This window comes from Carcharhinus amblyrhynchos, chromosome 6 (genome assembly GCF_965287045.1).
Source record: "Carcharhinus amblyrhynchos chromosome 6, sCarAmb.v2.hapA, whole genome shotgun sequence".
Taxonomy (NCBI): domain Eukaryota; kingdom Metazoa; phylum Chordata; class Chondrichthyes; order Carcharhiniformes; family Carcharhinidae; genus Carcharhinus; species Carcharhinus amblyrhynchos.
In genome coordinates, this window is record NC_137329.1 from 68,983,715 (window position 1) to 69,008,582 (window position 24,868).

At 44.0% G+C, this 24,868-nt stretch overlaps 1 protein-coding gene across 3 annotated transcripts in view; it reads right to left on the minus strand.

The window, feature by feature from the left end:
- Window positions 1–1,723: 1,723 nt before the first annotated feature.
- The window catches only part of ddx11 (DEAD/H (Asp-Glu-Ala-Asp/His) box helicase 11), an 87,605-nt gene continuing 64,460 nt past the window's right edge, over window positions 1,724–24,868 (minus strand). For all 3 annotated transcript variants that reach the window (XM_080190597.1, XM_080190595.1, XM_080190596.1), the window contains 6 exons: window positions 22,362–22,430; window positions 16,134–16,234; window positions 9,334–9,418; window positions 6,059–6,134; window positions 5,319–5,473; window positions 1,724–5,090 (listed from right to left, as the gene is read on the minus strand). In XM_080190597.1, the coding sequence (XP_080046723.1) occupies window positions 5,049–5,090; window positions 5,319–5,473; window positions 6,059–6,134; window positions 9,334–9,418; window positions 16,134–16,234; window positions 22,362–22,430 (528 nt within the window). In that variant the 3' untranslated portion in view covers window positions 1,724–5,048. The remainder of the gene's footprint in view (window positions 5,091–5,318; window positions 5,474–6,058; window positions 6,135–9,333; window positions 9,419–16,133; window positions 16,235–22,361; window positions 22,431–24,868) is intronic.

Consider the following 24,868-nt stretch of genomic DNA (forward strand, 5'->3'; position numbering starts at 1 on the left):
TTCTTAGCTTTATTTTTCCCTTTAGTTCAATATTCATCCATAATTTAACTTATATATTGTAGCTTTAGTGGAATACACATTTCCTGAACACTACTAGTTGCCCTTTTAAAAATTCCTCTGTGATAGAACTGTTTTTAATGATTCGGATTACACCTTTAGTTCCATCCTCGTTTCTTCAGTTTGATCTTTTCCAATATATCTTTGCCTGCTTACGACACTTGATCCCAATCGTGACTTTACTGTGTTGTGACCTTTACTATGTTTCCCACTCAGAGTTCTCCTATCCTCCTTAATTATTCATTACAAGATTATTCATTAATTATTAATTACAAGATTATTAATTAATTATATTAATCATTCATTGAAAGATCCAACAGTGATTCTTGTTGAACTTGTATGAGAGTTAAGCTCTATATACCATTTAAAGACTCAGTTCCCTTTACTCCTTTCTTCACTTCTTCCTACCAGTTTATATGAGATAGATGAAATCTCCCAAGATCCCAAAAAATTGGTTAACTGACAGGAAGCAGAGTAGAACTAAATGGGTCTTTTTCAGAGTGGCAGGCAGTGACTAGTGGGGTCCCACAGGGCTCAGTGCTTAAGCCCAGCTATTCACAATTTGTATTCATGATTTGGATGAGTGAAACAAATTTGATTACCCAGTGAGGAAGCCAGTGTGAATAATTGGAAAGGCACTTAGTCAGAGTCAGGAATGGACTTTCTGTTTCTTCATTAGGTGAGTGGAGGTAGGTTCACAAACATGGCAGATATAGGCAAAGAGATAATTGCAAGATAATTATAGATTGAAATGTGAAGAATTGTTGGAACGCGAGCCTTTACCAGTAATCAAGTCTTTATAGGTATGGACAATGTGAATGGAGAGAAGGATAATCACAGGTTAGAGAGGTGCGAGTTGTCTCAAGCCAAGTCAGTTAGTGAGTTTTGCAAACAAAGTATGGTGGGGGTTACAAGTAGTGTGGCATGAACCCAAAATCCTGGTTGAGGCTGTTCTCATGCATGTGGAACTTGGTTATCAGTTTTGGCAATAAAAATCTTGGGAGATTTCATCTATCTCATATAAACTGGTAGGAAGAAGTGAAGAAAGAAGTAAAGGGAACTGAGTCTTTAAATGGTATATAGAACTTAACTCTCATACAAGTTCAACAAGAATCACTGTTGGATCTTGCAATGAATAATTAATATAATTAATGAATAATCTTGTAATTAATAATTAATATAATAAATTAATGAATAATCTTGTAATGAATAATTAAGGAGGATAGGAGAACTCTGAGTGGGAAACATAGTAAAGGTCACAACATAGTAAAGTCACGATTAGGATCAAGAGTGTCGTAAGCAGGCAAAGATATATTGGAAAAGATCAAACTGAAGAAATGAGGATGGAAGTAAAGGTGGTAATCCGAATCATTAAAAACAAAGAGTTCTATCACAGAGGAATTTTTAAAAGGGCGACTAGTAGAGTTCAGAAGATGTGTATTCCACTAAAAGCTACAATATATAAGTTAAATTATGGATGAATATTGAACTAAAGGGAAAAATAAATCTAAGAAAACTGACACATAGCTAAATAGCAATGGAGGAGTGAAGGGAAATGCAAAAAAAAGTAAGCTTTGTCTAAAAAAATTAGAACGTTTCAAAAGAAATAATCAAGTATTCCACAGACACACAAATGACAACATGAAAATTAATCAGGATCTCGGACAACTAAAGCATGCACAAGATAAACTCACAAGTAATAACAGAGAAATAGTAAATGAATTGAATAAATATTTAATAAAGTAAAGTTTATTTATTAGTCACAAGTAGGCTTACATTCACACTGCAAGTTTTTTACACAGTGGGTAGTGGGTGCCTGGAACTTGCTGCCAGGGGAGGTTGTGGAAGCAGATATGGTACTTTTAAGGGGTGTCTTGACAAGTACATGAATAGGGTGGGAATAGAGGGAAATGCTTCCCAGAAGGGTAGGGGGTTTTAGTTCAGTTGGGCAGCATGGTCGGTGCAGGCTTGGAGGGCCAGAAGGCCTGTTCTTTTGCTGTAATTTTCTTTGTTCTTCGTTTACTCTGAAAATCCCTTTTTACTGAAAAAAATTACAAAATAATATTCTTGAAAAGAATATTAATAAAGTTGGTGTGCAAAGGGAGAAAATAACTGACTAACTAAACTAAAAGAGGAAAAAAGCCCACACACATTTAAGGAAACTAGGGAGGAGAAAGCAGAGGCTCCAACGTGTACAACAGGAGAAAAGGTAGTACCAAAGGACTGGCAAATAGCTAATGTTCTCGTTTACAAAAAGGAAATAAAGCAAAACCTGGGAACTGTAAATGTCAGTGACAGAAAAGGTTCTGGAATCTATACTAAAAAGATGATAGAACAAAGTCTGGAAACAGAAAGTAAACTTTAAAATAATCAGGATACATTTCAAAAGGCCAAATTATGCTTAAGCAATCAGAGAGAATTCTTTGGAGAGGTAACAGCAAGTGTAGACATGGGTAATGCCACAGATACCAAATGATTGCATCTTCAAAGGTTCTTTGAACAGATCCTGCACAGTCAATTGACAAAGAGTCAGATGTGTGGAGACAAGAATCCTAGAATCCCTACAGTGCAGAAAGAGGCCATTTGGCCCATCGAGCTTGCACTGACCACCATCCCACCCAGACCCTATTCCTGTAACCCCACATATTTACCCTGCTAATCCCTGACACTAGGGTCAATTTTCCATGGCCAATCCACCTAATTCATACAATTTTGACTGTGGGAGGAAATTGGAGCACCAGAGGAAACCCGCATAGACATGGGGAGAATGTGCAAACTTCACACAGACAGTGACCCAAGGCTGGAATTGAACCCAGGTCCCTGGCACTGTGAGGCTGTGTGCAATCTTCTTGGAGGTTCTCTCCACATGGAGCCAGCAGTTTCTGGTATCGACAGTAGTCATGACTTGTGTTATCCACATCACACACTGTGAGGCAGCAGTGCTAACTACTGTGCCAGCATGCCGCCCCCGACAGCAGTCATGATTTGTGTTATCCACATCACACTGTGAGGCAGCAATGCCAACTACTGTGCCAGCATGCCGCCCCCACTGTGCCACGATGCTGACAAGTGTCAATTAATTGACTGAGTAACAAATATAGGAATCAGAGAGTTACAGCTGAGTTACTCAGGAAGAAGGTAGTAACCAGTTTTTCACAAGTATTAGTGTTGGGGCCATGATTAATGATCATTTGCATTAATAATTTAGATTTAAGAAAAAGTAACTCAATGGCAAAATTTTTTAGATAGCAAACTGGACAGGTGGAGGTAGGGGTGGTGCATGGATAGCTACACGATGAAGACAAAGCAATTAAACATGCTAACAAAGCACGGGGAATTGTTTCTAAGGATATTTAATTCTGAAGTAGTGAAGTTATGTTAAATTTATAAAGAACTCTGATCAGAAGACTACTGTGCATGGTTCTGGTCTCCATGCCATAAGGAGAAAGTTTGTTCTTATACCATCTTTGAAAGTAATTTTCAAAGCGATTACAGATGTCAAGAACAAGGTTGAGACTTTGTCTTCTCTTTAGAAGAGAGAAGACAGAGACATTTTATAGAATTTTTAAAATTCTGAATAGATACACAAGTTAGGTGTGGAGGGATTGTAGGAAAGTGTAGGAAAATCCAAAACTAGGTGGGTCATAAATACCAAATAATCACTAATAAATCTAAACAGGCAAATAAGGAGACATTTCTTTACTCAGTGATTCATTGCCACAGAGTGTAGATGAGGCAAATGGCTTGGAGGCTTTTAAAATGAAATTAGATGAGTCCATGAGCGGAAAGGGAATATTGAAAGGCTGATATAGGGGGATGGAAAGAAAAGGAAAGTAATTCTTGTGTAGTATAAACACTAACTGAAAAACTGGGGAAAATGGTCTTTACCACAGTTATGTTGACTTAGAAATTTTAACATATTATTTGAATTCCAATGTTAGCTATATGTGGTCACTTAACAATGCCAGTGCTATGGGTGACCTTAATTTGATAGCACTTGTGCTATTCTCTGAACTCCACTTCCCTTGCTTTGAGTATTTTTTGATCTACATACTGGTAATGCTGTATACTCTTGTAACTCAATGTCAGCGCTGTGCATTTCCTGAACTTGATAGTGTCAGCATTGTCTGAACTCGGGAATATTAATGATGTTGTGTGCTCTGGAATCAATTGCTGACCTTACAATGGTTGGATCAAATGATATTCTGAGCAATGTGTCAGGTGCCTATTGTCCTCCCTCTTTTAAATGGTTAGAATAAGCTGTTCTTTAATCACACGTCAGTGGGGTGAGGCAACACTGCTGTGTTTCCAGCATTTTCTCTTTTGGTTTCTGACTTCCAACAACTACTGTGTGTTGCTTTGGCTAGGTCAAAGAGTATTTGATGACTGAGTGGTTTGTTGGGAATGTGTGCAAATTGTGCAACTGCCCAGGCTGGTGGAAATTGCTGAGTTTTGGTACAAAGAGTTGAATTACCTAGGGAAACGTAGACTGCTGGAAATCTGAAATCAAGACAGACAATTTCAGAATAGCTCCTACAACATCTGAGGGGTAAGAGAAGCACAAGATTATAGGAAATGGCAGCAGGTGTTAGACCTTTTGGCCTCTCTTGCTCCTGGACTCTGTCGGCTTTGCCCACATGCTTTCTCCATTAGGATTTGGACAGATAGCCAGTTACCTCATGCTATACCTGAACGGCATAATCCTTCAGAGGCTAGGAGATAGGATTACCACACAAACAAGGCATCTGTATCTTTAATTTTTGAGAGATTCAGCAAAGAAAATGCAAACATTTTGCACAAGTACGAATGAATACTCAACTAATAAATATCAAACAGTCACAAGGAAGCCATCAGTAGTAAAAAAAAAGATTAGAATCAACTTTACTTCATTTTATACAACTGGGAAAGGCCTTTGTAACTGATGAAATGGCTTGAAGCAGCTAAAATTCATGAGTAAAACCTCTTGTTAACATAGCAATGTTCACTTTCAGCTACTTTATAGCATCGCCACAGGTCTTCTTGTCTCTGAAGAACTGCAAGACAAAAATAAATCAGGGAGACTTGTTAAATATTTAATGTAATACTAATCTGGACTCTTCCTCCAATCAAGTGATTGCATTAAGGAGACATAATTTTTGAAACCAATGAGTTACATTATTCATTTACTGAACTGTACATTGGTAATAATAACCTCAGCTACTTATCTCTATGGTATCTACACAGGCTGACTGCTGCTAAATGTAACATCTCAGTTAACCCACCTTTCCAATGGCTTTAAGGACGGGTCCAAAAGAAGCTTCTGCACGTGTTTGTCCTCTAATCCAAGTTGGTAACTTGCTAAGAATGCTGGGCCGAGTGTAGCGATGATCCAGTAGCACAATAGTAGCATAGTCCTCTCGGTGACGAATGGCTCGCCCTGGAAACAGCACATTGCATGAAGAACAGGAATGCTCACTCATGGTTTCATTTCAAATGACAGCCTCTGGGAAAAATGAGGCAACACAAACCTCAGATGCTTCTTTAAAGCCAGTAAATCATTTCAATAGGTTGCCAACCAAAATAAAGGATTGTGAGATTGACCGAAGGGTCAAAAGTCAGTAGATTCAGTCTTCTCGACGTTTAGCTGGAGGTAATCATGGTTCTTCGAAGGCCAAGTCAAAGAAACTGTCAGACTGCACAGGGGCAGCGAAGGGGTTGAGATAGTGATGAACTGATAGAGCCAAGTGCTATTGATGCACACATGGAGACTGACCCATGTTGGCTGATGTTGTTGCTGCCCCACAAGTGAAGAAGGAAACCAAGGATAAATCCTTGGGGGATCCTAAAGGCAACAATGTGGGGATGGGAGTCCAGACTGTTGTGGGTAATGCAGGTGTCACAATGATTAGGCTTGTGAACCTGAATATTGCCATCATTCTGTGACCCTCCCAGTGCTATCTGATACATTGTAGTAGATAACTTGGTTATCCTTGCTCAGTGTCCATGTTATACAGTCACCTACCTATAGACTGATTTACAGCTTTCATGCAGAGATTTTCCACAAGTAGTTTTCCTGGACTATTCCCATCAGTCTTTGGCTGCAGAATTAAAATAAAAATGAACAAGGAAGATACCATTTATTTCTTCACAATTCCATTCCACATTACAAACTACAGCTGTCACCTTCTGCTCCCCAGACTAGACCACATTACAGTCCATAGCCCCATTTGGAACCACATTTCAAACACCTCCAGTTTAGGCCACATTACAATCCCCCACCTGTTTAGATTACATTACAAACCACATTGCAAACCACACCCTAGTTCTAGGTCACATTACAAGTATCAACTTAAACCTCATCCATGTTTTAAATAGAAGGCAAGTGGCTACTAGGGTGGCACAGTGGTTAGCATTGCTGCCTCACAGCACCAGGGTTTGATTACCAGCTTGGGTCACTGTCTGTGCAGAATTTGCATGTTCTTCCCACATCTGAGTGCATTTCCTCCAGTGCTCTGGTTTCTTCCCACAGTCTGAAAGATGTACAGGTTAAGTGGATTGGCCCTGCTAAATTCCATGTCCTTGAGCAGGTGCCGGAGTGGGGTGACTGGGGAATTTTCACAGTAACTTAATTGCTGTGTTAACATAAGCCCACTTGTAGTACTAATAAATAAATAAGTAGATATGTTCAGTCTATGGTGGAGGATGCAAAGGTGCTATTATCTGGAACCAAAGGTAAAGAGGCTGAAAGTGACAATCCCCTTCTTGGTTCAAATTTGTGAGGGTGGGTTGAAAACCACAGAATCATAGAGTCCCTAAGTGCAGAAGCAGGCCAATTGGCCCATCAAGTCTGTACCAACACTCCGACAGAGTATCTTACCCACAACCTATCTCTTTAACCCCAAGTATTTACCCCGCTATTGCCCCTAATTTACACATATTGGGACACTAAGTGGCAATTTTATCATGGTCAATCCATCTAATCTACAGATTTTTGGTCTGTGGGAAAAACCAAAGCACCGGATGAAATGCATGCAGGCATGGGGAGAACGTACAAACTTCAGGGTCACTCAAAGTTGGAACTGAACCCAGGTCTGTGGTGCTGTAAGGCAGCAGTGCTAAACACTGTGCTACTGTGTTGGCCATCACCCCGCAGAAAGCATCGCCCATTAAATAGCTCATTCAGTTTCTTAATCCTTACAATATGGATACACTTACAATGGGATTTGCTTGATTTACATTGATACTCTTATTGACAGATTACAAATTTAAATCTTTGCTTGCCATGGTATGATAACAATGGCATTGAACTAGATTTTAATCCTGGTTAGAAACAGCTGAAAGGTGACATGATGGGAGACTGTTGTTCACCAAATGTTATACTGACCACAAAGATTTTGTCAGGAATCAAACAGTCAAAAAATCAATATCAGCAGAAACTAAGCAGAACCCTAAACCTAGGAAGGGGAAAGAGTCAACACCTTCAGGGGAGGGAGAAGAGAAAAAGAGAGAGCGAGAGTCAGCACCTTCAGGGAAGGAGAGTCAGCGTCTTGAATTACTGCTAAGTTTGCAGATGATAATACAAAGATATGTAGAGGGACAGGTAGTATTGAAGAAGCGGGGGGCACACAGGAGGATTTGGGCAGGTTAGGAGAGTGGGCAAGAAGTGGCCGATGGAATACAATATGGAAAAGTGTGAGGTTAAGCACTTTGGAAGGAGGAATGGAGACACAGACTATTTTCTAAATGGAGAAATGCTGAGGAAATCAGAAAACAAAGAGACTTGGAAGTCCTTATTCAAGATTCTCTTAAGGTTAACATGCAGGTTCAAGTCAGCACTTAGGAAGGCAAATGCAATGTTAGCATTCATGTCGAGAGGGCTCGAATACAAGAGCAGGGATGTACTTCAGAGGCTGTATAAGGCTCTGGTCAAATCCCATTTAGAGTACCATGAGCAGTTTTGGGCCCCGTATCTAAGGAAGGATATGCTGGCCTTGGAAAGGTCCAGAGGAGGTTCACAAGAATGATCCCTGGAATGAAGAGCTTATCGTATGAGGAACGGGTTGAGGACTCTGGTTTTGTCCTTGTTGGAGTTTAAAAGAATGAGTGGGAGATCTTATTGAAACTTACAGGATACTTGCGAGGCCTGGACAGAGTGAAAGTGGAGAGGATTTTCCACTGGTAGGACAAACTAGAACCAGAGGGCACAACCTCAGGCTGAAGGGATGATCCTTCAAACCAGAGATGAGGAGGAATTTCTTCAGCCAGAGAGTGGGTGAATCTGTGGAACTCTTTGCCGCAGAAGGCTGAAGAGGCCAGGTCATTGAATGTCTTTAAGACAGAGATAGATAGGTTCTTAATTAATAAGGGGATCAGGGATTATGAGGAAAAGGCAGGAGAATGGGAATGAGAAAAGTATCAGCCATGATTGAATGGTGAAACAGACTTGGTGGACTAAGTGGCCTAATTGTGGCCTTCAGGGGAGGGGGGGAGAGAGTCAGCACCTTCAGGGGAGGGGGAGAGAGAGTCAGCACCTTCAGGGGAGGGGGAGAGAGAGTCAGCACCTTCAGGGGAGGGGGAGAGAGAGTCAGCACCTTCAGGGGAGGGGGAGAGAGTCAGCACTTTCAGGGGAAGGAGAGAGAGAACTAGTCAGCACTTTCGGGGGAGGGAAAGAGAGCCAGCACCTTTGAGGGAGAGGAGGGAGGGAAGAGAGCTAGCACCTTTGGGGGTGCAGGGGTCAGCATCTTTAGGAGTGGGGGTAGTAGAAAGGAATATATATATTTATATTGAGTGTTAAAATTTCAAAACAAATTTAACTCAAAGTAAATTGTGCAACAGTTTCAATGTGGGGACAGACGCTCAGTCGTGTTTGAGGTTCGCTTTCAGAGGATCATGGGCCCACATTTCAAACTGAAAACACAAGTTAACGAGACAAAATAAATATCATCATGTGTGCTCTGCCTGAAGGCCGGTCCTCGGCTGTTTGTCTGCTGAAACGTCATCCTAAGCTGCGTTCCTGAAATGCTTCATTGCCTTTCACCATCAGGAGCAGACAAGGATTCAGGCTCCAAGTTTTCCTCAGCTGGAATGGGAATAAAACCCATGCTGTTGCAGTCATTCTGAACCACGTGCTATTCAGCAATATGAATACCACACACAAAACAAAGAGTGGTGATTTTGGATGATGTACTGTTGTTGGATCCAGTATGGGTTCCCACACTGCACCTGAGAAACTATAAACAAGTACTCCCAACTCCTGAGTGATAAAAGAATTTGTGCTCAGACCCAGCCACAACATACCAGGATCTTATCCAAATAAGCCATCTTCTCCAGCAGCTCCGGTGACTTCATATTGGGGAAGGGCATTCCGACCATTATAACACACCTGTAATACAACACTCTTGTGAGGGTAGAAATAAAAATTGCTTCAAAGGCAGGTACAGTTCAGATAACATTCCAGCGAGCCAAGATTGGATGTTTCTAATCTACATTAATGACTTTGGATGCTGAAACCATGTGAGTTTTCTGAATTGGTAGCGAGACCACACCAAGGCCCATCCCCAATTGCCCCTTCAGAAGGTCGTAATGATGCATCATGATAAAGGATGCATTTCAAATCTTAGATCATTTAAGTATCAAATCTCACCCAAAAACTTCCCTCGTGTTCATTGGCAAAGATGCAATGTAAAAATTCTCATCCTCATTTTTAAATCTGTCTTTGATCTTACCCCTAACTATCTGTTAGCCTCCTTCAGCCTTCAAGATCTTGGTGTTTCTATTGTCTCTCCCAGTAACTCTAAGTCACAGTACCAAATTTTGTCCGATAATGCTCTTATGAAGTGCCTACACTAAAGGTGCTATACAAATACAAGTTATTATTGCAATGCAAATGAACAAATACCAATGATATTTCCTGATAATAAATGCAAAGAATTGTACTCTGGCAGTGAACTGTGCAGTCACTTGATAAACTGTTTCTGGAGTTATGCCTAGACATGGTGAGGCATTAGTTAGATTTTTCTCCACCACTGAACTCTGATCAGGCCACATTAGAACCAGACTGTGTACTGACAAATAGCAACAAGAACTTTTCCAAGCGTAAAGGGGATTTCAGAGGCGTCAGTTAGTCTGAAGCAAAGACACACAACAAGGGATAAGAAATGGCTAAATGGTCAAGTGAACTCAGAATTTTCCTTGAGGGCAAGTCAGATCAGTGGGACCAAAGGACATTTATTTAAATCAGTTAAAAGATTTGCTCAATGAGAAATTTCATGAATAATCTCTGGACAGGCTAGGGAGACACAGACATCAGGCAGACAGCTGGGTGCTAAGGGCAGAGAACATGGAAAGAAGCTATTCAGCCCCTTGAGTTTGTTCTACCATTCAGCTAGACCAAGCTTATCTGTGTCCTACCTCTATCTACCTACCTTTACTTTGATATCAATTAACACAGATTTATCAACCACAGTTTAATTTCAATAGACCCCTGGTATTTTGGCAGGCACATGACCAGTATCCTTCCTTGAACTCCCTGGAATGGTCCAGGTCTAACTCCCATATTCTGAATCTGTCCACCAAAACAACTAGCTTCCCCTCTGTCTGGTTCATCAATTTTAAAATAATTTTAAATTCATCAATTAGATCACCCTTAATCTTCTGTATTCAAGGGAACATAAACCTAGCCTCTGCAACCTGTCCTCATAATTTAACCCTTCTAGCCCGGGTATCGCTCAGGTGTATTTGCACTGCAGCCCCTCCAAGGCTAATATATCCTTCCTATCATGCCAGTACTGAATGCAGCCCTCCTACATGGGAGACAAGCCAGTGCTTTATAAAACTAGCATAATTTTCAATCTTTCCGATTCAAGTTCTCTTGAGGCAAAGGTTAACGTTCCATTAAGGGTGTTTCATTATTTTGAAACTTCCACTCAATCACAGTGATTTTGGAACTCCTAAATCTTTGCTCCTCCACAATCTTTGACTTCTCAGAAGTTAGAAAATATTCTAGTTTCCTTAGCTCCAAAGTGGTAGACTTCACACGTCCACACAAATAAATACTTACCTGCCATGGCTAATATCAATTAATACTTGTTTATGCCCTGTTACAACTTTCTGCTCCCCTCTACATTTTTACTCACTAATCTCAGGTTTCAACAGAAGGGTTGGGGGCTAGAAAGGAGCAATCAGTTGGAGAGTTAGTGGATTGGAGGGGCAGATGAAGAGAGAGAGTGGAACTTCAGTAGGAAAGCTGGGAATATGAGATCTGAGTTCTCATGGTTTTTTTAAAAGTTTATTTATTAGTGTCACAAGTAGACTTACATTAACACTCTATTGAAGTTACTGCAAAAATCCCCGAGTCGCCACACTCCAACATCTGTTTGGGTACACTGAGGGAGAAGTTAGCATGGCCAATTCACCCAATCTGCACATCATTTGGACTGTGGGAGGGAACCGGGGCACTGAGTGGAAACCCCCACAGACATGGTAAGAATGTGCAGACACCACACAGACAGTGACCCAAGCTGGGAATCGAACGAGAGTCTCTGGTGCTGTGAGGCAGCAGTGCTAACCACTGTGCAACCGTGCACAGATAATGAATGGGGTCGGTTAGCTCAGTTGACAGAACGGTTGGTTTGTGATGCACTTCTCAACCTTGCCCCTCACCCGAGGTGTGGTGATCCTCAGGTTAACGATAGAACCCTACAGTGCAGAAAGAGGCCCTTCGGCCCATCGGGTCTGCACCGAACACAATCCCACCCAGGCCCTACCCCCATATCCCCACATATTATACCCACTAATCCCTCTAATCTCCACAACCTGGACACTAAGGGGCAATTTTTTAGCATGGCCAATCAACCTAACCCGCACATCTTTGGACTGTGGGAGGAAACCGGAGAACCCAGAAGAAACCCACGCAGACATGAGGAGAATGTGCAAACTCCACACAGACAGTGACCTGAGCGTCGAACCCAGGACCTTGGAGCTGTGAAGCAGCAGTGCTAACCACTGTGCTACCATGCCGCCCAATCAATTAAGTCTCACTAATTAGCTCTCCCCCTTAAAGAGGAGAGCTGCCTATGGTCATCTGGGACTATTAATGGTGTACACTATTGAACAAGAACACCACAATATTAAACCTTCACAATAAAAATAACCTTATGTTACAATGCTTCTTAAAAAGAGATTTCATGGGATGTGATCAGCGCTGGTTAAGCCAACATTTCTTGCCCATCCCCAATTGCCCCTTGAGAAGGTCATGGTGAGCTGCCTTCTTGAACCATTCCAGTCCCTGAGGTATAGGTACACCCACTGTGCTGTTAGGGAGAATATTCCAGGGTTTTGACCCAGCAACAGTGAAGAAATGGTGATGTATTTTCAAGTGACCAGGAGGGGAACCTCCGGGTGGTGGTGTTCCCAGGTATCTGCTGCTCTTGTCCTTCTAGATGGTAGTGGTCGTGGTTTGGAAGATGCTGTGGAAGAAGGCTTGCTGAGTTTCTGCGGTGCACCTTGTAGACGGAAGAGGGTTTTAAATTAAATACTGGGCAAGGGATCAAATTGGGAAATGTGGCAAAACAAAGAGCAGAGGCAAGGCAAGGGAGAAAAGCATTATGTGGGAAATGATAAACGGAAGGTGATAGGAAAACATAGAGAGTAATCAAAGAATAAACCAGTAGACAAGGCTAGAGGTTACAAAAAACAATAAAATAACAGAACTAAAAGCTCTACATGCACACAGCATTCAAAACAAAACAAAGTGGTTGTGCAAATATAATTAATTGAGTACAACCTGATTGCAGAGATATGACTGCAGGATTACATAGATTCGGAACTGAATGTTGAAGGCTGCATGACATTTAGGAAGGTCGGGAAGCTAAGAAAAGGTGCAAGGGTGGCTCTGTTAATCGCTGATATTTGTGCAATAGACAGGGATGACCTAAGTTCATGAAAGCAGGACGTAGAAGCAGCTTGGATAGAGATGAGAAACAATACAGTCAAGAAGTCACTTGTGAAGTGTACAAGTCCCCTAATTGTAACTACACAGTAGGACAGAGTAGAGAGGAAGAGATATGGGAGCTTGTCAGCAAAGTATAGTGATAATCATAAGAGTTTTTAATCTACACGTGGACTGGAAAAATCAGATATCAAAATTAGCTTGAACGTAGAATGTTTTTGGAACAGTTTCTTGGAACAGCACATTCTGCAGGCAACCAGAGAGCAGGCTAGACTTGCAATGTGCAACAAGATAGGATTAATCGTTGATCTCATTGTGAAGGGGCCCCTAGGTAGAGGCAATCATAATATGATTGAATTTGACATTTATTTTAAAGGGAGTGAAGAGAGAGTCCAAGATTAGTATTTTAAACTTAAGAAAGCAGGACTACCAAATTTGGTTAAAGAATTGGTCAGTAGAGACGCAGTGGCAGATACTGAAGGGGCAATTTCCAAATACACAGGGTAGATATGTCCCAACAAATAATAAAAATTCCAATGGGAGCCATCCACTATCCATGGTTAACTAAAAAAGTTACAGATGGTCTCACACTTCCAAGAAGAAGCATATCATTTTGTAAAGGTGGGTGGCAGGTCATAAGATTGGACAGAATATAAAAAAGCAAAGAATGACTAAAAGATTGATAATGATGGAAAAAAAAGCAGAGTTCAAGAGAAAGCTTCAAGAGAGATATTTAAAAAGGAATCACTAAGAAGAAAATTATTAACAAAAATAAGTACTGATCATTTAGATAGTGGAATTAATAATGGAAGGAGAAGACAGATGAATTAAACACTGGCCTTCACTACAGAGAACACAAGTAATATCCCAGCAATTGCTGTAAATTAAGAAATTGAAGGGAGGGGGAATTCAAGAAATTTACAATCACCAGAAAATTGGTAATGAGCAAATTGTTGAAACTGCGGGTTGATAATAAGAACATAAGAAATAGGAGCAGGAGTAGGCCATCTAGCCCTTCGAGCCTGCTCCGCCATTCAATAAGATCATGGCTGATCTGTCGTGGCTCAGTTCCACATTCCCGCCCTCTCCCCATAACCCTTAATCCCCTCGCTTATCAAAAACCCATCAACCCGCGTCTTAAAAATATTTAGCAAGGCAGCCTCCACCACCTCAACGGGCAGAGAATTCCAGAGATTCACCACCCTTTGAGTGAAGAAGTTCCTCCTCAACTCCGTTCTAAACCTCCCCCCCTTTATCTTGAGGCTGTGCCCCCTAGTCCTACTGTCCTTTCTGAGCGGGAAGAGTCTCTCCACCTCTATCCTATCCATCCCATTCATCATCTTATACGTCTCAATGAGATCTCCCCTCATTCTTCTAAACTCTAACGAGTACAAGCCTAGTTTATTCAGCCTCTCCTCATAGCTCAACCCCCTCAACTCCGGTATCAGCCTAGTGAACCTGCTCTGCACTCCCTCCAAGGCCAAAATATCCTTGCTTAAGTACGGCGACCAAAACTGCACACAGTACTCAAGCTGCGGCCTCACCAATGCCCTATACAGCCGCAGCAAGACCTCCCTACTTTTATATTCAATCCCCCTCGCTATGAAGGTCAGCATCCCATTAGCCTTCCTGACCACCTGCTGCACCTGCAGGCTGGGTTTTTGCGACTCATGCACAAGGACCCCGAGGTCCCTCTGCACCGTCGCCTGCTGCAGCTTTTCGCCACCCAGGTTTTGATGGACTTGATCACATGCAGTAAGTTCTGCTACAAAATGTATAAGAACATAAGAAATAGGAGCAGGAGTAGGCCATCTAGCCCCTCAAGCCTGCCCCGCCATTCAATAAGATCATGGCTGATCTGTCGTGGCTCAGTTCCACATTCCCGCCCTCTCCCCATAACCCTTAATCCCCTCTCTTATCAAAAACCCATCAACCCGCGTCTTAAAAATATTTAGCGAGGTAGCCTCCACCACTTCAACGGGCAGAGAATTCCAGAGATTCACCACTCTGAGTGAAGAAGTTCTTCCTCAACTCCGTTCTAAACCGCCCCCCCTTTATCTTGAGGCTGTGCCCCCTAGTCCTATTGTCCTTTCTGAGTGGGAAGAGTCTCTCCACCTCTATCCTATCCATCCCATTCATCATCTTATATGTCTCAATGAGATCTCCCCTCATTCTTCTAAATTCTAACGAGTACAATCCTAGTTTATTCAGCCTCTCCTCATAGCTCAACCCCTTCAACTCCGGCATCCTCTGCACTCCCTCCAAGGCCAAAATATCCTTGCGTAAGTACGGCGCCCAAAACTGCACACAGTACTCCAGCTGCAGCCTCACCAATGCCCTATACAGCCGCAGCAAGACCCCCCTACTTTTATATTCAATCCCCCTCGCTATGAAGGCCAGCATCCCATTAGCCTTCCTGACCACCTGCTGCACCTGCAGGCTGGGTTTTTGTGACTCATGCACAAGGACCCCGAGGTCCCTCTGCACCGTCGCCTGCTGCAGTTACTGTGGTTACTGGGTAAGTACAGAACCAATTTGGCAACAACCACCTCCTTGATCAAATGGCTTCTTTCCTCACATGTGTCTAGTAGCCATGGGAGAGGGGCAGGTGAAAAGTCTGTGGGTAGGGGGAGACAGCAGGTTGAGCCCATTTGGTTTATACAAGCTTTGAAGCCATGGTCTTCATCATAGGTGAGAGAGCTTCGCCATCATAAAAACCCTGCTGGTCACACAGCAGGAGGGAGCAACCTGTAACCCCAAGCTGCTTAACACCTTGCTTGAGGTTACAATGAAAATGTAGGGTAACAGGCCTTCAGCCCTTAGCAGTCCATGTAGGTATTGATTTTGACATGAACAGTGGTCATAATCTCTTGACTCATTCTCGAGTTCTTTCCCCCAGGTTCAGACTGACAGGTTCAGATACTCAAGATTGATGGAAATTCTATGAATCTATTGTTTCATTAACTAGCATTTTTATTGGATCCCACAATGGTTAATCTTGGAAGACAGATTTTGGAGCCCGGACTTCATTCCAAGGAGGGGGAAACAAAATCCAATATTGGATCACTAACATTTCTTAAGTTTGGAGGGAAAAAAAAACAAAATTGAGCGATAGGAACTGTGGAGCAATCAGATTATTAATTCCTACCTGCCCAGGTCATCCGAGAAGTTGATGCCCTCGCTCATCTTTCCCCCAACCACAGAGAAGAGCAGACCCCCAGTGACCAGGCTTGGCGATCGACTTGAATGCTGTAGGTCACCAGAAAATAAAGTAACTACCGCGGCCAAAGTTCTGAAATTCAACTTTGAGGTTCGCCTTCCTTTCACTAACAAAACAAATCAATAAACTTCTTCTTAGTCTGTGTTCCTACCCAATCATATTAAAGCTTGAAAGTAGCTTTGTCAAGGGCAGGACGTGACTTACGAGCCTAGTTGAGTTCTTTGAAAATGTGACTGAACACATTGATGAAGGAAGAGCGGTGGATGTGGTTTACATGGACTTCAGCAAGGCGTTTGATAAGGTCCCCCATGCAAGACTTCTTGAGAAGGTGAGAGGGCATGGGATCCAAGGGGCTTTGGCCTTGTGGATCCAGAAATGGCTTGCCTGCAGAAGGCAGAGAGTGGTTGTGGATGGGTCTTTTCCTGCATGGAGGTCGGTCACCAGTGGAGTGCCCCAGGGATCTGTTCTAGGACCCTTGCTGTTTGTCATTTTCATAAATGACCTGGATGAGGAAGTGGAGGGATGGGTTAGTAAGTTCGCCGATGATATGAAGGTTGGTGGTGAGGTGGATAGTCTGGAGAGATGTCAGAAGTTGCAGCATGACACAGATAGGATGCAAGACTGGGCAGAGAAGTGGCAGATGGACTTCAACGCGGATAAATGTGTAGTGGTCCATTTTGGCAGGACCAGTGGGATGAAGGAGTGCAATATCAAGGGTAGGAGTCTTAGCAGTGTTGAGGAGCAGAAGGATCTTGGGGTCTGGGTCCATAGGATTCTTAAATCGGGTGGAGGATGTGGTCAAGAAGGTGTATGGTGTACTGGCCTTCATTAATCGAGGGATTGAGCTTAGGAGTCAGGAGGTAACGCTGCAACTTTATAAGACTCTTGTCAGACCCCACTTGGAGTACTGTGCGCAGTTCTGGTCGCCTCACTACAGGAAGGATGTGGAAGCTATTGAGAGGGTGCAGAGGATACTTAAAAGGATGTTGCCTGGATTGGGAGGCATGCCTTATGAAGATAGGTTGAGGGAGCTAGGTCTCTTCTCCCTGGAGAGACGAAGGTTAAGAGGCGACCTGATAGAGGTTTATAAAATGTTGAGAGGAATAGATAGGGTGGATTCTCGGAGGCTAGTTCCCAGGGCTGAAATGGTTGCTACGAGAGGACACAGGTTTTAGGTGCTGGGAAGCAAGTACAGAGGAGATGTTAGGGGTAAGTTTTTCGCTCAGAGGGTGGTGAGTGAGTGGAATTGGCTGCCATCGGTGGTGGTAGAGGTGAACTCGCTGGGGTCTTTTAAAAGACTTCTGGATGAGTACATGGAACTTAATAGGATTGGGAGTTACAGACAGTTCTACAGCCTGGTAGGTACGCATGTGATTGGCGCAACGTGTGGGCCAAAGGGCCTGTTTGTGCTGTAGTGTTCTATGTTATCACCTCAAGCACCTCTAACTATGCCTGAGATGTTCTTTAATAACCCATGTTCTTTGTCTGAAGATGTTGACTCTCCCTGGGATACAAATCAGTCCACTGGTACTTTACCCAGGCTACTCAATCCTGACAGCAATAGTGCTGACCAAACCTTGTCCTCACCCAACAGGAACTGGTCGGTTGAAATCAGAAATGGGTCTCTAGGCTATTTCCCTGCTCTGTAGTCCAGGACTTTTTTAAAAAAAACATTCTTCCATGGGGTGTAGGCACAACAGCATTTATTGCCCATTTCTAATGGTTGGAAGTACAGTTCTAATGTGCACCCATCTACCAACTTCACACATACTGTAGCCAATGCCTAGCTTCAGCCACTATAATCCAACACTGAACTACTGAACTATCTGAAGTGCAACAAATCTTATGCAAGAGGTGATTTTAAACTCAGTAACTCAGGCTGTTTTACTCCACCCTCTGTTCAAAAAATGGTCTGACACCCCATTCAATTTCACTGACAATTAAGACGTTGACAGTTTTCAGGCACTCCCTGAAAAGGGAGGGAAAAGGCGGGGGCGTAGCTCTACTGATTAAGGATAGCATCACGGTGGTAGCAAGGGATGATACTGGAGCCAAGGAGCAGAGGGTGGAATCGTTGTGGGTGGAGATTAGGAACAGCAAAGGGAGGAAGACGCTGGTGGGTGTCGTCTATAGGCCCCCGAATAATGATCTGGAGATGGGGCGGGCTGTTAACGCGCAAATAAGTGCGGTGTGCAGGAATGGGACGGCCGTAGTTATGGGGGATTTCAATCTGCATATTGATTGGTCGACCCATGTTGGACGTGGGGGGCTCGATGAAGAGTTCTTGGAATGCTGCCGGGATAGTTTCCTCGAACAGTGTGTATTGGAGCCGACGAGAGAGCGAGCTATCTTGGATCTGGTGCTATGTAATGAAGCGGGTAGAATTAGGGACCTTGTGGTGAAGGATCCTCTTGGGGAGAGTGATCATTGTATGGTGGAGTTTCTGGTGCAGATGGAGGAGGAGAAAGTGGGTTCCCGGACATGCGTCCTTTGTTTGAATAGAGGGAAATACGGTAGGATGAGAGAAGAATTGGCGAATGTGGACTGGGAGAGCGCGTTGGAGGGAGGGTCTGTTGAGGAGCAGTGGAGGATCTTTAAGGAGATGTTTCTTGGTGCTCAACGGAAATTTATTCCGATGGTCAAAAAGGATAGTAGGAGGAGAGGTAATAAGCCGTGGATAACAAAGGAGGTGAAGGAAAGTGTTAAACTAAAAGCGGAGGAATTTTGAGTAGCTAAGAGTAGTGGGCGAGAAGAGGATTAGAACATAGAACATAGAACATTACAGCGCGGAACAGGCCCTTCGGCCCACAATGTTGCGCCGACCAGTCTTATTTTTTTAAAAAAAAACATTGACCCACTAATCTAAACCAATCCCTTTTCGTCCATAAACCTATCCACCAATCTCTTAAACGCCCCCAAACTAGGCGCATTTACAACTGCAGCAGGCAGGGCATTCCAGTCCCTCACCACCCTCTGGGTAAAGAACCTGCCCCTGACATCCGTCCTATAACTACCCCCCCTTAATTTAAAGCCATGCCCCCTCGTGCTAGATTTCTCCATCCGAGGAAACAGGCTATCACCATCCACCCTATCTAAACCTCTGATCATCTTATATGTTTCTATAAGATCCCCTCTTAGCCGCCTTCTTTCCAGTGAAAACAACCCCAAATCCCTCAGTCTCTCCTCATAGGACCTCCACTGCATACCAGGCAACATCCTGGTAAACCTCCTCTGCACCCTCTCCAAAGCCTCCACATCCTTCCTGTAATGTGGGGACCAGAACTGCACACAGTACTCCAAGTGCGGCCGCACCAGAGTTGTGTACAGTTGCAACATGACGCTGCGACTCCTAAATTCAATCCCCCTACCAATAAACGCCAAGACACCGTACGCCTTCTTAACAACCTTATCTACTTGATTCCCAACTTTCAGGGATCTATGTACACATACACCTAGATCCCTCTGCTCCTCCACTCTATTCAAAGTCCTCCCGTTAGCCCTATACTCAACACATCTGTTATTCCTACCGAAATGGATTACCTCACACTTCTCCGCATTAAACTCCATCCGCCACCTCACGGCCCAGCTCTGCAACCTGTCCAAGTCACCCTGCAAACTTCGACACCCTTCCTCACAATCTACCACACCTCCGACTTTGGTGTCATCAGCAAACTTACTAATCCACCCAACTATACCCTCATCCAGATCATTAATAAAGATTACAAACAGCAGTGGCCCCAAAACAGATCCCTGAGGCACACCACTCGTAACCGAACTCCATGATGAATAATTACCATCAACCACCACCCTCTGTCTCCTATCTGCTAACCAATTCCTGATCCAAGTACCTAAATTACCCCCAATCCCATACATCTGCATTTTCTGCAGAAGCATACCATGGTGAACCTTATCAAACGCCTTACTAAAATCCATATATACCACATCTACTGCCTTACCCCTATCCACCTCTTTGGTCACCTTCTCAAAGAACTCAATAAGGTTAGTAAGGCACGACCTTCCCGCTACAAAACCATGCTGACTATCTCTAATCAATTCATTACTCTCCAAATAACTATAAATCCTATCCCTAATAATTCTTTCTAAAACCTTGCCCACTACAGAAGTAAGACTCACTGGTCTGTAATTCCCAGGGAAGTCTCTGCTCCCCTTCTTAAACAATGGGACAACATTCGCTGATTGGGAGAGGTTTAAATGTCAACAAAGATTGACAAAGAAGTTGATAAAGAAGGGTAGGAGAAACTATGAAGCTGGGCTAGCGCTTAATATAAAAAAGGATAGCAAGAGTTTTTATAAATATATAAAAAGGAAGAGGCTGGCTAGGGTGAATGTTGGTCCTTTAGAGGATGAGAAAGGGGACCTAGTGGTAGGGGATGGGGATATGGCTAAGGTATTGAATAACTTTTTTGTTTCTGTCTTCACGGAGGAGGACGTGAATAATTTGCCGGGTGTTAGCGATAGAAAGGTGGTAGGACTGGAGGGTCTTAATGACATTACTGTTACTAGAAAGGCGGTGCTCGACAGACTGGAGGGGCTGATTGTGGACAAGTCCCCAGGACCGGATGGAATGCATCTGAGGGTTCTGAAAGAAATGGCGGAGGTGATAGTGGATGCCTTGGTGGTTATTTTCCAAACGTCGCTGGATTCCGGGGAAGTGCCGGATGATTGGAAAACGGCTAATGTTACACCGTTGTTGAAGAAGGGTGCCAGGCAAAAGGCGGGGAATTATAGGCCGGTTAGTTTAACGTCTGTGGTAGGTAAAATGTTAGAATCTGTCCTTAAGGAGGAAATAGCGAGGCATCTTGAAGGGAATTGCTTGATAGAGCAGACGCAGCATGGTTTCGTTAAAGGGAAGTCATGTCTGACAAATTTACTGGAGTTCTATGAGGATGTGTCTAGGGCGGTGGATAGAGGAGAGCCGGTGGATGTGGTCTTTCTAGATTTTCAGAAGGCGTTTGACAAAGTGCCTCACAAGAGGTTATTGCAGAAGGTCGAGGGACATGGAGTTGGGGGTAGGGTGTTAGCGTGGATAGAGGATTGGTTGTCAAATAGGAGGCAGAGAGTGGGGGTCAACGGGTGCTATTCGGATTGGCGGATGGTGACTAGTGGAGTGCCCCAGGGGTCGGTGCTGGGGCCTCAGCTTTTTACCATTTATATAGATGATCTGGAGGAGGGAACCGAGTGTAGAGTGTCGAAATTTGCTGATGACACCAAGTTTGGGGGAACGGCAAATTGTGCGGAGGGTGTGGAGAGTCTGCAGAAGGATCTAGATAGGCTGGGCGAATGGGCCAGGAAACGGCAAATGGAATTTAATGTTGGCAAGTGTGAGGTGGTCCACTTTGGTAGGAAAAATGGTAGGAAGGACTATTACTTACGGGGCGAAAAACTGCAGCAGGCGACGGTGCAGAGGGACCTCGGGGTCCTTGTGCATGAGTCGCAAAAACCCAGCTTGCAGGTGCAGCAGGTGGTCAGGAAGGCGAATGGGATGCTGGCCTTCATAGCGAAGGGGATTGAATATAAAAGTAGGGAGGTCTTGCTGCAGCTGTATAGGGCATTGGTGAGGCCGCAACTGGAGTACTGTGTGCATTTTTGGGCGCCGCACCTGCGCAAAGATATTTTGGCCTTGGAGGGAGTGCAGAGGAGGTTTACTAGGCTGATACCGGAGTTGAGGGGGTTGAGCTATGAGGAGAGGCTGAATAAACTGGGCTTGTAGTCGTTAGAGTTTAGAAGAATGAGAGGAGATCTCATTGAGACGTATAAGATGATGAATGGGATGGATAGGATAGAGGTGGAAAGACTCTTCCCGCTCAAAAAAGACAATAGGACTAGGGGGCACAGCCTCAAGATAAAAGGGGGGCGGTTTAGAACGGAGTTGAGGAGGAACTTCTTCACTCAAAGGGTGGTGAATCTCTGGAATTCTCTGCCCGTTGAAGTGGTGGAGGCTGCCTCGCTAAATATTTTTAAGACGCGGGTTGATGGGTTTTTGATAGGAGAGGGGATTAAGGGTTATGGGGAGAGGGCGGGAAAGTGGAACTGAGCAGTGACAGATCAGCCATGATCTTATTGAATGGCGGGGCAGGCTCGAAGGGCTGGATGGCCTACTCCTGCTCCTATTTCTTATGTTCTTATGTTACATACCTGGACACACCTGGAATATTCAGACAGCACCTGCTCCACTTGATTGGCTTTTTTAGGCTCCTGGAAAATCTATGGCATCAAATAGAAGAAATTTAGGTTTGATTTGATTTATTGTCACTTGAAAAGTGAAAAGTATTGCTTCTTGCATGCTATGCAGACAGAAATACAGAAATCACCTATGAAGTCCAACATTCATCCAGTGATCTTCTGGCATTAAAAAGAGAAGTAATTCACTCAGCAGATTGCAGGCAGGGTGTAGGAACAAACAGAACAACAGGAGTCAAATTCAGATTAGGCCTAGGGGCAGGATGGGTGGTAGAACCATAGACAATTTACAGCTCAGAAACAGGCCTTTTGGCCTTTCTTGTCTGTGCTGAACCATCTTTTGCCTAGTCCCACTGACCTGCACTTGAAACAAATCCCTCCACACCCCTCTCATCCATGAATGTTAAAGTGACCCCACTTTTACCTCTTTATCCAGAAGCTCATTCCACACTCCCACCACTCTCTGCGTGAATAAGCACCAACCCCCCCTCCCCAATATTCCCTTTAAACTTTTCTCCTTTCACCCTTAACCCATGTCCTTTTTTTTCTCCCCTAGCCTCAGTGGAAAATGCATGCTTGCATTCACTCTATCTACACCCATCAAAATCTTATACACCTCTACCAAATCTCCCCTCATTCTTCTACGCTCCAGGGAATAAAGTCCTAACCTATTCAATCTCTCTCTGTAACTCAGCTTCTCAAGTCCCGGCAACATCCTCCTGAGCCATTTAAGTTTTTGTTAAAAGTGACCCCGCATTTACCACTTTATCCGGCAGCTCATTCCACACTCCCACCACTCTCTGCGCGAAGAAGCCCCCCCCAATATTCCCTTTAAACTTTTCTTTCACCCTTAACCCATGCCCTCTGGGTTTTTTCTTCCCTAGCCTCAGTGGAAAAAGCCTGCTTGCATTCACTCTATCTATACCCATCAAAATCTTATACACCTCTATCATAAGAACATAAGAAATAGGAGCCGGAGTAGGCCATCTAGCCCCTCGAGCCTGCCCCGCCATTCAATAAGATCATGGCTGATCTGTCGTGGCTCAGTTCCACACCCCCACCCTCTCCCCATAACCCTTAATCCCCTTGCCTATCAAAAACCTATCAACCCATGTCTTAAATATATTTAGCAAGGCAGCCTCCACCACTTCAACGGGCAGAGAATTCCAGAGATTCACCACCCTTTGAGTGAAGAAGTTCCTCCTCAACTCCGTTCTAAACCGCGCCCCCCTTTATCTTGAGGCTGTGCCCTCTAGTCCTACTGTCCTTTCTGAGTGGGAAGAGTCTCTCCACCTCTATCCTATCCATCCCATTCAACATCTTATATGTCTCAATGAGATCTCCCCTCATTCTTCTAAACTCTAACGAGTACAAGCCTAGTTTATTCAGCCTCTCCTCATAGTTCAACCCCCTCAACTCCGGCATCAGCCTAGTAAACCTCCTCTGCACACCCTCCAAGGCCAAAATATCCTTGCGTAAGTGCGGCGACCAAAACTGCACGCAGTACTCCAGCTGCGGCCTCACCAATGCCCTATACAGCTGCAGCAAGACCTCCCTACTTTTATATTCAATCCCCCTCGCTATGAAGGCCAGCATCCCATTCGCCTTCCTGACCACCTGCTGCACCTGCAGACTGGGTTTTTGCGACTCATGCACAAGGACCCCGAGGTCCCTCTGCACCATCGCACGCTGCAGCTTTTCGCCACACAAGTAATAGTCCTTCCTACCATTATTCCTACCAAAGTGGACAACCTCACATTTGCCAACATTAAATTCCATTTGCCAGTTCCTGGCCCATTCGCCCAGCCTATCTAGATCCTTCTGCAGACTCTCCACACCCTCCGCACAATTTGCCGTTCCACCAATCTTGGTGTCATCAGCAAATTTCGACACCATACACTTGGTTCCCTCCTCCAGATCATCTATATAAATGGTGAATAGCTGAGGCCCCAGCACTGACCCCTGGGGCACTCCACTAGTCACCAACCGCCAATCCGAATCAAATCTCCCCTCATTCTCCAGAAACACTTCCCTCCTCCTACAGTTACATTCGCACACCCCTCCCTGCCCCATCGTCACATTGCCACCTCCATCCCCACTCCACCTCCATCCAATAAGTAGAAATAGGTAAAAGGGCTGCATTTGCAGCTACTGGGGGCAGGACAGGGAGAGGTTGGAAGATTGAAAGATAGTCCTTGGCGCAGTTTCTAGTGGTGAAAAAAGTGAAGGAGGGAGTAGGGGTTCAGGAAGAGAATTCCAGATTATCAATGCAGGGGAGGGCTCCTGAATGGGTGGTGTTGCGTTAAAGATGAGGGTTAAAGGACCAAAGACTTGAGGGTGGAGAGGACAGTGAGGGATGGGTCAACAGAGGGAAAAGAAGAGATTTTGAATTCAATTTTGGGGGGGAAACAGGAAGTCAGTGTTGGTCAGTGAGGGTAGGATGTTGGGTAAGTGGGACATGA